We start from the raw sequence: 13,815 nt of genomic DNA, 5'->3' as shown, positions 1-13,815 counted from the left end.
CTTCTCCATGGTGGCGATCCAGCCCTTTAACCCTTTAGTGCCTGGTGGTGGTTGTTGATTGTTACAGTAGGGCTTAGTGGCCTCACTGTGCCAGGTGCTGCACAAACACAGAAGGTATCCCAGCTCGAGGAGACGTACCCATGCTAGCGCAGTGAAAAGAGTGTGGTGCCACTGCAGTCCCAGGGGCTAGCTGCCCCAAGTACATGCCTGTGGTCTCAGATGGGATTGTACTTGGAGTAGCTAGCCTGGCCCGTCACTCATGCCACTGCAGCTATACCCTGCTTTTAGGGCACTAGTTCCATCAGAGCTAGCACAGGGAAATTCCAGCTTGAGGCGACCTACTGAGCCACAGAATTACTTGGCCAAGGTCACACAGAGAGTTTAGGGCACAGCCAGGAATTGAACCCCAATCCCTTGAATCCCTCTCCAGTGCCTTAAGTGCATAACCTCCTTCAGGCTGAGCTGCTCCTCACATCTAGGGTTTTGTTTGACCTGGTAGAGCTGTGAAATTTTGCTCAAGATCTAGATTTGGCTTCCACTCCCTCCTCTACCCCCATAGCTCAGGAGTGTTTGCATGCAAGGTCTTGCTGTGAAACCCATCTCTGGTTTGAAGACACCTCAAGTCAATGTTTGCCTCATTGAGTCACTCGCACAGTAATTCAGCTGGTCTCAAAGTGCATGTGACCCAGAGGCAAACAGCAAATTGTCTGGGCTGCTGCTGTGAAAGGCAGAGTCCAGCATGTGCTGATGCAGAGCAGAATGCCCATCCTCTTTCTGTCAGAGAGCACTCAGGGTGTTCAGGCTTTGATCAGGCAGAGCTGTGCGCATCTCTCTGCCCCAGGTGTGTACAAGGGCTGGGCTCATATGAAAGGGGCGAGAACCATTGTGATTACTGATGTGGATTAAGCCGCTTAGCTTTCAAGTGGAAGTTTAGATATGTGTGGGTGAAAGTTTGAGTGATCACACAAAGGAGCCATTAGAGAGAGAACGAGCAAGCTCTTTAATGGACTAAGGCAGTTCATTAGTTGCGTGCTGTCAGGTTCTTTGGAGGAAAAAGCTCCATTCTGCCTGATCAAGCATTAGGCGATGCTCAATGAACTGCTTCTACCAGGGGCTCAAGACACAGAATTAGCTCCTTGGAGCCAGCCCCTCCGGGGTGTAAATTGCATTGAAGTAAATCAAGCCACATCAACTGACACCCATGGAGGAGCTGGGGCTCAATTTCCTGCAGCCCCAGGGTTTGGGGTCAAAGTGTTTGATTCAGGATCATCTCCTCCAGGGGCTCCTCAGGGTTTACGCATCATGCGGGCCCAGAGATTTTAGGTGTCATTGGAGAGACACAGGAAGGCCCATGCTGACCCTGGAGCACCCGGCCTGGATGCAGCTCAGCTAGGGAAGTCCTGCCTGGATGGCCAATGTCATCGCATGGACATGTGAGGCTGCCTGTCAGGTGCTGTCTTCCCACTTGCTCTTCCACATACAGAGACCTGGCAGGGCCAGCATCCCACTGAGCTGCCGCCACTCAGACTGATGGGGCCTGATCTGCCTCCTTTCAAGCCCCCACCTGTGTGCTGGCTGTCACACAGGGAGAATGTTCTCCTGTGGCCTCTGCTGAGCCTTGATGGGAAGGGCGGAGGACAGAGAAGGAGGCTAGAGGCAGGAGGGAGGGACTGACAGGTCCTGATGGAGACAGGCAGATGGGGAGGGGAAAGGCACTGAGGGGCTCAGTTGAGAGGGCAGGGGAGTGGTGTTGTGCAAACTGATGGTGAAGATGGGGATGTGATTACCAGCAGGGAAGAGAGGATGACTGACTAGACATATCCCGCCGGATCAGGGCTGAGGCACGCTGTCAGCATGGGATGGACAAGCTTGTCAGATGGCCCCACTTGGACTGTCAACAAGTAGGGCCTCAACCAGGCCCCTTCAGCATGAAAAGCATGAGTCTTCACCACTTGAGCTAAAGGAACAACCCCCTTCAGCTGGCACTTTAGTAGAGTCTTATCCTCTTATGCGGACCAGCTACTAGCTGAGCACAAAGACCCATGCTCTGCTGGGATGAGTGACACTTTCACCGCCCTGCCAGTGCTGCATCACTTTAGTCAGTGAGTCTGTGATGTCAACAGTGTCCAAGGGCCTTTCTATGGGCATTGAGCAGCTATCTCCTCTGACAATCTCACCCTAAATTCACCTAGTGCTGCTTTATGCTTAACAGGCCTCTGGGGGACAACTCTGACTGAGAACACTGCTGAAAACCGAGAGCTGTATGTAAAGACCACGCTGCGAGAGCTGCTGGTTTATGTCATCTTCTTGGTGGATATCTGCCTACGTGAGTAGCTGCCCAGATGGCTCAAGGGTGGATCTGTGTCCATGTGTGTAACTCTGTTTTGGAGGGTTTATGGTTTGGACATCTTGGCTCTAATTTATGGCGTGTTTAATATCTCGTATGTGCACCCAAAGCTCTGGAGGGCACATTCTTAACTAAGTCAGTAAAATATCGACATCATGTAACAGTAGAGGGGAAAATACACTAATTTATTACACAGCTGGTCAATGCCAGATCATGGCAATCTTTAGAACAGCTTGGAATGTTTTCATCAAAATGGTCAGCATACACATTTTCTTGTGAGTTGACCTTCTCCAGGTTTTTTTTTGTTGGGCGGGGGCGGGGGAGAGAAACATTTTTGGCTTTCAAAAAAATGTTCAATTTTTGAAAAAAATCCTCACAGTTTGGGGGTTTCACAATTCAGTTTTTCACTGACAAAAAGGTTCATAGGAAATTTTAGGGGGGAAATGAAGAAAAATGTTCAAAATTTACCCAGGGGAGAGGAAACGGCATTTTTGATTAGCTCTAGTGGTGATTCTCTATGCTCCCATGGCACTGTCCATCCAGCGTTCCCAATGGCCTCTGCAGACAATTACCTGACACTCACCAAGCTCCCTGACAGGGAGTTAAGTACCACCAGACCCAGTTCATAGGCATCAGTAAGTAGTTAAGGGGTCTGAGTTTCAGAAGGGCTGAGATCCGTATCTCCAGTTGGCTTCTGCGGAGCAGCAGTTGCTCAGGACCTCTAAAAATGACGGCCTAAGTGCTGTGTGTGAGTTCAGACAGCAAATTGAGGGCAGAAAGCCCAGGAATCCTGGTGGCCACTGCTCAATTCTAACAACTCCAGTGCATTCACTGATGCTTCTTTCTGGGATTGGCAGGCCACGTCTACACTACAGCATAAAATCGAAATTATTAAAACCGGTTTTATAAAACTGGTTTTATAAAATCGATTTTACGCGTCCACACTAGGGCACATTAATTCGGTGGTGTGCGTCCATGGTCCTAGGCTACCATCGATTTCCGGAGTGGTGCACTCTGGGTAGCTCAGTAAAAGAATCAGACCAATAACTTAGATTTCCGTCCACACTAACCCTAAATCGATATAGTAATATCGATTTTAGGGTTACTCCTCTCATTGGGGAGGAGTACAGAAATCGATTTTAAGAGCCCTTAAAATCGATTTAAAGTGCCTTGTAGTGTGGACGGGTACAGCGTTAAATCGATTTAACGCTGTTTAAATCAATTTAACGCTGTAGTGTGGACCAAGGCTTAGAGAAGCAAACCCCATCAACTAGCTCCTGAGAGAAGAACACATCACAGAGGAGTCCTGCACAAGATGAGCAGAAGAGTATTTCTTCACTTCAGAGTTGCCTAGGCTCTTACCCAGGTGTCTCCCCTAACTCCCATCCACACACAAAACCCTTGCACCTGACTTTGGTGGTGCTTTCACTAACTGCCCTAGCTGGGGCTATTGGCTAAAACTCGAGTGAGGCTTTCATGTGGGGTGGTAACCCACCCACTTTGCAGTGTGGACACAGGCTAAACCATTGCAATGCTGATAGTCCTTCCTTCAGCACCCTCCCACAATTCCCTCTACCTAGCCAGAAGGACTAACAAGTTCTCCCACAATTCACTGGGAAAGAATCAGAGCAGTTTAGATAACTGCAGCACAAGAAGCTACAGGGTGTGCTCGCAGATGTGCCAATGACACACCCAGGGGAGCACAACCCCCATAAGGACATAGAGTCTCGGGTATGGCTTTGCAGAGTGACTGCTCACACCCAGGTGCCACTCGCCCAAAAAGACATCCTGAGTGAAGGGGGCACTCGGCATCTGAGACGTCAGCACAAGGCCTCTGCACTAGGTGATTTGGCATCTGCTGCTTTTAAGCCATGTTTCCCAGACCTCAGCGCAAGTTCTGGCCATTAACCTCTATCAAGCCACTGCGGATTTTCACAAGAGCATCTCCTCAGATTTGCGCCAGGAAGCTCTGTAAGGGCAAAGGACAAATGCAAACAGCCAGGTCTCGAAGCTTCCTGGAATCTGAGCCACATTGTTCAAACTCACGCAGGGAGCTAATGTTTCCCCTTTAAATCTCGATGGGCCATGCAGGAAGGGTGGTTAGGATGATAAAGGGGATGGCAGCTCACATTGTCCTCGGGGGTGGATTTAATGCAGCTCTGTACCGAATAGTAATGTACTTTGTGTGGGCAGAACAATTGCTGTTTGCTTTGGGAAGGTTCATTTTTATCTCAAAAGAGCACCTGTGGCATTGCATGGTGCAGTGGATTATATTTCATGCACCCCATGGCAGAACAGATACACAAGGTACCAAACGGGGTGGTTATCGCTCAGGCGCAGGGGGATGGCATCCCAATCGGTCTTCCAGTGTGACTTAGACACACACCTATTCTGAGTCATGCAGAACATTGGTTGCTTTTTCAGGAAGCCCTTTCATTGAGGGACAGGTCTTAGAATTTGCAGTGTTTGATTCTTTGCCTGGGAGAGAAGTGTTTGTGTTATTTGTGTTAGATCCCACTCATCGGTCTGCATCCTTGTTGAGTGAAAACTAATCTAAAGCTTCCCACCAAGGGAAGTCCCTTGAAGTCTTCAAATCCAGGCTGGATCCCTCTCTAGCCAAGCACAAATTCTTGGGCTCAGTACTAGGGTAATGGTGTGAAATTCTCTGACCTGGGATATGCAGATCAGACTAGATGATCAAACGGCCTTGGACTCTATGCACTTATGAATCCTAGGACTTGAACAATGGCTATGCATGGCAAAATGCCTGTGTAAGACAGTGGATGACTAAGCAGAAAGAAACAGAGCTGTAATCGGCAAGGTTTCTTCATCAACGTATAACCACCATCAGTTTAGTCATCACCCGGGATTAAACCCTGGCTCCTCATAAAGTTTAGACCATGAGCCTCTGCAGCCGGTGCTAAATGTTTATCTATGCCCCTGGTGCAGAAAAGCACTTGGGTGCATGTGTAACCTAAGGAGGTAAGGAGTCCCATTGACTTCCTGGGTCAGAGGGTGGAGCAGGTCCCTGGAGCAAGGTGGGGGGGGACCTGGAAAGAATAATGACTGTCCCCCATTTCCTTTCCTGGGCTGCTTTGCGACAGGCTGCCCCTTATTCAAGGTGAGCTGTAAAGTCCCAGCCCTGCCCACACAGTAGATAGGTTGGCTGCTGCTGTTTTTAAGCATTGTCGCCCTTTTAGAGCTCAGTTTAGGTGCTTCTGTATGGTAAAATGGAGACCCTTTCAAAACTGTCCAGCTGGGCTGCTTGCATACAACCTGCTGCTCTGGAGAAGGCCAGCAAGCCAAGCCACTGCAGCTCGGAAATAGATTTCATCCCCAGTGAGAGAGGCCCCTCTGAATTCAGAAATACATTTGCTGAGGACTTTGGAGAGTCCCTGAGCATCAAATTCTTCTCTTCCTTCTGCATTCTCTCCACTTTCCTCCCATACTCACCTCTACTAAGGTAGAGCTGATATTAATGTTAGTCTCTAATATTCATGTGCAAGGGGAACCATCCCCCGCTCTCCTGTTTTCTCCTAGTGACTTATGGAATGACCAGTACAAATGCCTATTACTACACCAAAGTGATGTCCGACCTCTTCCTGCAAACCCCTTCGGACAGTGGGGTGTCCTTCCAGTCCATTGGGAGCATGGCTGACTTCTGGGGGGTGAGTACAACCAAGTACAGTCCCCAGGTTCTGGAACACGGAAATCTGCCCACATAGATGCCATCTAATCCATCCCTGTGCTGGCCCATCTCCCTCTGGGCAGTGTGTGGTTGCTCCATTTGCTTCTGCCTGTTGACTGACTTCTGTGACTGTCAGTTTTAGTTCCCTTCCTGCGTGAACAGTAGAAATTTCACTGACATTTGCACACGTAAAATTCACCAGCCATATCTAGCTATTTGAGCACAGGAATTATTTCCATTACTGTGTTGCCTAGAGGCCCTGAGATCCCTCTAGGTGCTGTACAGACACACGGTGAGACAGCTCTTGCCCCAGAGAACTTGCAACCAAAATAGACAAGATAGACAAAAGATGGGAGAAAGGAAATGCTATTATCCCCATTTTACGGATGGGGAACTGAGACGCATAGAAGCTAAATGATTTGTCCAAGGCCCCACAGGAAGTCTGTGGCAGAGCTGGGAATTGGACCTAGAGCTTCTGCGTCTTTCTCCAGTGCTTTAACAAGAAGCACGTTCTGATTTATGTGTGATAACTGCATGCCTAACTGGTGTGAAAATCAGGCCCTGGCTCTCAGCCTACATAGACTCCTGAGAGAATTTGATTGCAAGTCCCTGCAGCTTTCATCAGAGTAATGAATAACGATGGAACAGGTGCATAGGATCCATCGGATTTCTTCTAAAGAACAAGCTGAGAAATGATATGGCACAAGCAGCGTGAATGCTGGCGAAACACCACAACCTCTTGTGCTGATCAGACAGCTAGAAATAGCTTCTAACGAGTTGCCTTTGTCTGTCTCTACCATGAGCTATGGATCTGCCTTTCCCCCACTGCACCTGGGTATTGGTTCACCATTTTCCATTCCATCCTCCCCTTTTCTAAAGGCATCCCCCTTCCATCTAGCCACGATACAGCTGATACCACACCACTATTTAGCAATATGGGAACGGCAAGGGTGTCATGACAAGCTGATACCTGGTTGTGACAAGTCCCTGGAGCTTTCAGGGGCATCCCATTGGGTAGTTGTCTTGAGCCAGATGCCTGATTCCTCTTCTTTTGCAGTATGCCCAAGGCCCATTGCTGGATAGCTTGTACTGGACCAAATGGTACAACAATGAGTCACTAGCTCACAACACCCAGTCCTACATCTACTATGAGAATCTGCTGCTCGGTGTCCCACGTCTGCGCCAGCTGAAGGTGAAGAACAACTCGTGTGTGGTGCACGACAACTTTAAGGAGGACATTTCAGGCTGCTATGATGTGTACTCTGAGGACAAGGAGGAAAGAGTTCCCTTCGGGCTCATCAATGGAACTGCGTAAGTGTGCCCCTCTGACCAAACTCCTTTGCACTGGAAAATCTTTGATCGACTTTTGCTGGAACTTTGGCCAACTTTTGCTAAAATACCATGCGAAAGACTAGTCCCATGGGTAACAGGATTTTGGGGGTGAGAATCCTGTGTAGGCCTGCAGAGTGCTTTCCCTCTGACTCCCACTGGCAGTCAGACCAGGTGGGTCCTATTGGCTCCAGACTAAGGATATTAAAAAAGCTTCAGTGTCTCTCTGAGGCTGGAGCAGAAGAGGTTCCTGCTGGGGAAAAGCCTAGGAACTGCCATGCTCAGGAGAAAGCTTAGGTTGAGACTCTTGTATTTGTAGCTTAAGTTGATGAAGACACAGTCCTGGGAGAGAATATTTTTGGACCAGATGCAGTGAGGGCACGAAACCCACTACTTCCCCTATAATATCTGTGAACCATGAAAAAGTGCCAAGTCCAATAGGTCTTGGTAGCCTGTTCTCAGCCCAACCCCAGCTGTTAGGATCATTCAGTTAAGAACTGGGACTTCTGGATGCTTATCTGAACTGAACCAAACCTGCAAAACATTTTGAAGTTCACCTGCTATTAGACTGTCTGATTTCCTCATCCTTGGTTCATATTAGGATATTTGTTGTGGTGTTACCATGTTATAGTAATAGAATTGTGATGTGATCACTAGATATGTGATCATTTTGATTAACACTGTATGTGACTCGGTCAGTACGGTGAACTTGCTGTATACTGGGGTTATGAGACTTGCCTGTCTGAAAGCATTGTTCTGTCTTAAGACTGTGGGAGAAACAAGCAGGGAAGCCACTCAATGGACCCTGGTAAGCAACCTCTGAGTAAACACTCGCAGGGCAATTACAAGACAAAGGGGGAAACGATTAGTTTTGGGGAGTCTATATCCTGTCTCCAGCAAGTTGCAAGGCTTGTTCTGCCAGTGCTGGGATTAGCAAGTCAGTGAGCCAGACACAGTTAAAAAGTAACTTGGTCTTTGGGAAGCAGAGTGATCAAAAGGACGTGACTGATTTTAAAGAAATCTCTCCCTGAAGAGAAGGGGTAGGGGGGAGAACTGGTTTTGGAGTGACAGGAAGAGACTGTCACGCACACCTGAAGAGTCTTGTGTGGCTCTGCTGGAAGCTTAGATCTGCCAAGGTCCCTGTGTGGAAGATGAATAGATCCCTGGCATGCTGTACACGTGCATCGTCTGTTCATTGTTTTCAAGTCTGTTCTTTCTATAATGTTGTAGTTCTACCTAAATCATACTTTGCTTTAAAGAAGGCTGTCTGGTCACTGGACAGCACCACTGTCATTGCTGCTGGAGGGACTAGAATGGCAGGCGCTGAAGATAAATCAGGCCTGCTGCCTAATCGAGGGTGATCACAGGGTACTGCGGCCAGGGCCCAGTCTGAGCATGGGAGAAGGCCAGCAGGGGTCAGCAACGTGGCTAGGCCTGTGACAGCCAATGCCTTGTAACAGGGGTTGTGATTGGGGGCTCCTGTTGTGCTAGGCACCAGATAGCAACACAGCACGAGACAGCCCCAGCCCTGAAGAGCTTACAGTCTAAATACTCCAGTGTGGAAAAGGACAGGAGGAGAAGCCACCCAGCTGGTCCCCTGAGTCCTAACTCTGTGCCCTAGCATGGGTCACGTTGCCCCTCAAGGGTGGCTTGTGGATTTCCCTGTGCAGGTGGAGGTACCATTCTGAGGAAGAACTGGGCGGCTCGTCCCACTGGGGCCGACTAACCAGCTATAGTGGGGGAGGATATTACATAGACCTCAAGCTGACCCAGGAGGAGAGTGCGGAAGCCCTGCGAGTCCTGAAGGAGAAGTTGTGGCTGGACCGGGGCACCCGGGTGATCTTCATTGACTTCTCTGTGTATAATGCAAACATCAACCTGTTCTGCGTGCTCAGGTAGGTGGAGCGCGGTGGAGACCCTTTCGTCCTCAATCCCACCGGGTAGCACTGAAAACATGACGTTCACATGATGTCCTGCCTTGATACCTTTAATCCAAGGCTCTCAACCACTTTACTACATTAATGAATTCAGCCCCTGTGCCCCACTGTGGTGTAGGCCCTTATTGTCCTCTAAGCTTACAGCAGAGACATTAAGTAACTTGCCTTAGGTCATATAATGAGCTAAAGGCTGGGTTGGGGAGAGAACCCAGGAGTCCTGGCTCCCAGTCCTCTCTAACCAGAAGGGATGGAGGAGACATGAGTTCTGACTTTTGAGGAGGGGGTGACATCTCCTTCCCTGAGCCCCGTCACCTTTGATGTCAGCTACTGCCATGATTTCAAGCATCATAAAGACCCGCAATAGATGAACCAAGCTAAATCTCTTCCTGGTGGCTGTGCTCAGGGCAGGCAGAATTATGGGTCCCTAATGTAACTATTGCCTAAGGAGAAGTATCCCGTAGCTGGTAGTAAAGCACTGCTAGGGAAGTGCTCCCTGGCCAGCAGTCAGTAAACAGTCCATTATTTAGATGAAAGTTGGACACAATCCAAATAAACTCCTGTTACGTTCTCATCCAGTCTCCCCAGGAGATCCTTCACCTGCCCTGATCCCACTCCCTCCAACAGGCCAGCAGCTCCTCATTTTATCAGTTTGGGGCCCCACTGTGCTAGGTGCTGTATGTATCCCTCCTGAGAGGCAGTCCCTGGGAGATGCTGCGTGTAGAGACATTATGAAAGTCTGGCCCCACCCAGGCTAGGGACTCAGGCCCAGGTCTTCACAGGTGTTTAGGGACTGAATGCCCATTGAGGATCTGAACGTCTGTATTATTGGCAGCTGCCGCATAGTGAATAAGGAGCCTTTATCTTTCCACCATAACCACCAGCATTTCACTGGTTCCTGGTTCCCTTCTCCATGTGCCGTGAGGCAGCGGAGATGATTGAAAAAGCCATATATATGTGCCTGACTCTCCCAGGCCCCTGGGTTGGCAGGTGCATCAGAAGGAGGGGATGAGCCCAATGCATCTCAAGAACATACAACAGTCTCATGGTCATTCTGGGTTTCCTTCTCCCCTTCCAGGTTAGTAGTTGAATTTCCAGCCACCGGTGGTGCAATCCCTTCCTGGCAAATCCGCACGGTGAAGCTCATCCGATATGTCAGCACCTGGGACTTCTTCATTGTGGCCTGTGAGATCATTTTCTGCATCTACATCTTCTACTACGTGGTGGAGGAGATTCTGGAGCTGCGTATCCACAGGCTCCAGTACTTCACCAGTGTCTGGAACATCCTGGATGTGGTGGTCATACTGGTGAGTGGGGTTGGAGGTGGGGCAAAGATGGAAAAGCAAAAGGGAAGTTAAGAGCAGGGGAACTGGCCCAGACCTTTCCCTCACTTCAGACTGAACTGCGAGAAGGAGACAATCACATGCACTAAGGCTATGACTTTCAGTAGCAGTTCGGTGTCTTTGCAGATCTTCCCCTTGAGCACGTGGTTGGCTGGATGAGGGGCTAAGCCAGTGTGTTCCTACCACCCTGTCATAGCATTCTTTCTCAGATCTGAACCTTCGAGTTCAGAAAATGAGACACTAGCATGAATTTCCCTAAGCTTCATTACCAGCTTAGATCTGATAGGCTGCCACCACCCAAAAATATAGTGTTTTGTGGCACTCTGACCTCCCCAACCTTCCCTGGGGACCCCAAGAACCCAGATCCCTTAGGTTCTTAAAACAAGGAGAAATAAACCATTCCCCCACTTTTCCCCCTCCCAGAACTTCCCTCCCTGGGCTATCCTGAGATACTGATCTAACCTCTTAAATCACCATACAGGGAAGCATCTCCCTTCCCTTTCACAAAGAGGCAAACAGATTCAAGGAAAGCAGAGAGAGATTTTACCACTCCCTCCTCCCGTCTCCCCCACCCGTCCTGGTGAGTTATCCCAATCCCCTGGGATAAAAACAAGGGAAACAAAAAAAAAATCAATCAGGTTCTCTAAAAAGAAATCTTTTAATAAAAGAAAGGAAAAGTAAAGAATGATCTCTGTAACTTCAAGATGTAACTATTACAGGGTCCTATAGCTTACAGACACCAGAAAGAGACCTTCCCCCCAGTACCAATACAAATCAAAATATTCCCAGCAACTACACACATAAAAGTTAACCAGCCAGATCCACAAATGCAAATAGTGTAAAACAATTAAAAAGCCTAAACCGCCTGTTTTACTTACTATATGAAAAGAAACTTAGAGAGCCTGTAGTAATGTCTGGTCTCTCTCAGACCCTCCGAGAGAAGAACAAAGAACTCACACCCAAACTTCCCTCCACCCGAATGTAAAAGTATCTTGTCTTCTGATTGGTCTTCTGGTCAGGTGTCCAGTTTCCTGCTTGTAACCCTTTACAGGTATAAGAGATATTAACCTTTAACACTCTGTTTATGACACGCCCCCCAAATTGCAGATAGTGTGGAATCTCACTGGCAGTGATTTCTTCCTAGAACTCAAAAATAACCAGATTAATACAACACATGCACCTTTACATATACTACTAAGTATATAACTAACAGACTTTTACATTTTAAGAACACTTTTTAACTACTGGATTCTGGGAAACTTTCACGAGAGAGTGCATCAGCTATTTTGTTAGAAGCTCCTGAAATGTTTTGAATTTCAAAATCAAAATCTAGGAGAGCTAAACTCCATCGAAGAAGTTTTTTGTTGTTCCCCTTGGCAGTATGAAGCCACTTTAGCGCAGCATGGTCGGTCTGTAGCTGGAACCGCCGTCCCCAAACGTATGGGCGTAGCTTTTCCAGGGCATACACAATGGCGTAGCATTCCTTTTCACTGACTGACCAGTGGCTTTCTCTGTCAGACAGTTTCTTGCTGAGAAACACGACAGGATGGAAGTTGAGATCCGGTCCCTCCTGCATGAGAACTGCTCCTATACCACACTCAAATGCATCTGTGGTTATTAGGAATGGCTTGTCAAAGTCCGGGGCCCTGAGCACAGGGTCAGACATGAGTGTCGCCTTAAGCTGGGTAAAGGCCTTCTGACACTCATTAGTCCATTTGACTGCATTCAACTGGGTCTTTTTGGTCAGGTCAGTCAGTGGGGCAGCGATTTGGCTGTAGTGTTGTACAAATCGCCTGTAGTACCCGGCCAAGCCTAAGAAGGATTGGACCTGTTTCTTGGACTTTGGGACAGGCCACTTTTGGATAGCATCCGCCTTGGCCTGTAGGGGGTTTATGGTTCCTCGACCCACCTGGTGTCCCAGGTAAGTTACTCTGTTTTGGCCTATTTGACACTTTTTGGCCTTAACAGTTAGTCCGGCCTGCCTGATGCGCTCAAAGACCTTTTCTAGGTGTTCGGGCCAGGAGTCAGAAAAGATGGCCACATCATCGAGGTAGGCAACTGCATATTCGCCCAGTCCTGCTAGTAGACCATCAACCAGCCTCTGGAAGGTGGCGGGTGCATTTTGCAGCCCGAAAGGAAGTACATTAAATTCATACACCCCCACATGGGTGATGAATGCTGACCTTTCCTTGGCAGGTTCATCTAGCGGTACTTGCCGGTACCCCTTGGTTAAGTCTATTGTAGATATGAATTGGGCACGTCCCAACTTCTTCAATAGCTCATCGGTGCGTGGCATTGGATAGTTGTCAGGACGAGTTACCGCATTTAGCTTAAGGTAGTCCACGCAAAAGCGTATTTCCCCATCTGGTTTGGGTACCAGAACCACTGGTGATGCCCATGCACTGGTAGATGGGCGGATTATACCCATCTGTAGCATGTTCTGGATCTCCCGTTCTATAGCAGCTTGGGCATGAGGAGACACCAGGTATGGTGGGGTTCTAATTGGGTGAGCATTACCTGTGTCAATGGAGTGGAATGCCCGTTCAGTCCGTCCTGGGGTGGCTGAGAACAATGGGGCAAAGCTAGTGCAAAGCTCCTTGATTTGTTGCCACTGCAGACGTTCCAGGGTGGTGGAGAGGTTCACCTCTTCCACGCCACCGTCTTTTTTCCCTTCGTAGTAGACACCGTCAAGCCACTCAGCGTCATCTCCTCCCTGGACTGTAAACTGACAAACCTGTAAGTCTCTGGAATAAAAGGGCTTGAGAGAATTAACATGATACACTCTGGGCTTTAGGGAGGAATTGGGAAATGCTATGAGATAGTTAACAGCTCCCAGGCGCTCTTGGACCGTGAATGGCCCTTCCCATGATGCTTCCATTTTATGGGTCTGTTGCGCGTTCAAGACCATAACCTGGTCTCCTACCTTGAAGGAACGCTCTCTGGTATGTCTGTCATACCAGGCCTTTTGCTCTTCCTCAGCATCCTTTAGGTTTTCTTTAGCAAGGGCTAAAGAGTGTCGGAGGGTGTTTTGTAGGTTCCTTACAAAGTCCAGAATGTTAGTCCCTGGAGAAGGCTACTCCCATTGCTGCTTCACCAACTGTAATGGCCCCTTAACCTCGTGACCATACACAAGTTCAAACGGTGAAAACCCTAAACTGGGATGTGGTACAGCCC

At 48.6% G+C, this 13,815-nt stretch overlaps 1 protein-coding gene across 1 annotated transcript in view; it reads left to right on the top strand.

The window, feature by feature from the left end:
* Positions 1-13,815, top strand: part of PKD2L1 (polycystin 2 like 1, transient receptor potential cation channel) — a 35,828-nt gene that overhangs the window by 5,677 nt on the left and 16,336 nt on the right. Inside the window, exons 2-6 of the mRNA XM_050960101.1 lie at positions 2,213-2,326; positions 5,888-6,015; positions 7,093-7,346; positions 9,035-9,259; positions 10,377-10,605. Of these exons, the coding sequence (XP_050816058.1) occupies positions 2,213-2,326; positions 5,888-6,015; positions 7,093-7,346; positions 9,035-9,259; positions 10,377-10,605 (950 nt within the window). The remainder of the gene's footprint in view (positions 1-2,212; positions 2,327-5,887; positions 6,016-7,092; positions 7,347-9,034; positions 9,260-10,376; positions 10,606-13,815) is intronic.

Source organism: Gopherus flavomarginatus, chromosome 6 (assembly GCF_025201925.1).
Source record: "Gopherus flavomarginatus isolate rGopFla2 chromosome 6, rGopFla2.mat.asm, whole genome shotgun sequence".
NCBI classification, from domain to species: domain Eukaryota; kingdom Metazoa; phylum Chordata; order Testudines; family Testudinidae; genus Gopherus; species Gopherus flavomarginatus.
The sequence above is the reverse complement of the archived record's forward strand: the minus strand, read 5'-3'. Positions and strand labels throughout refer to the sequence as shown.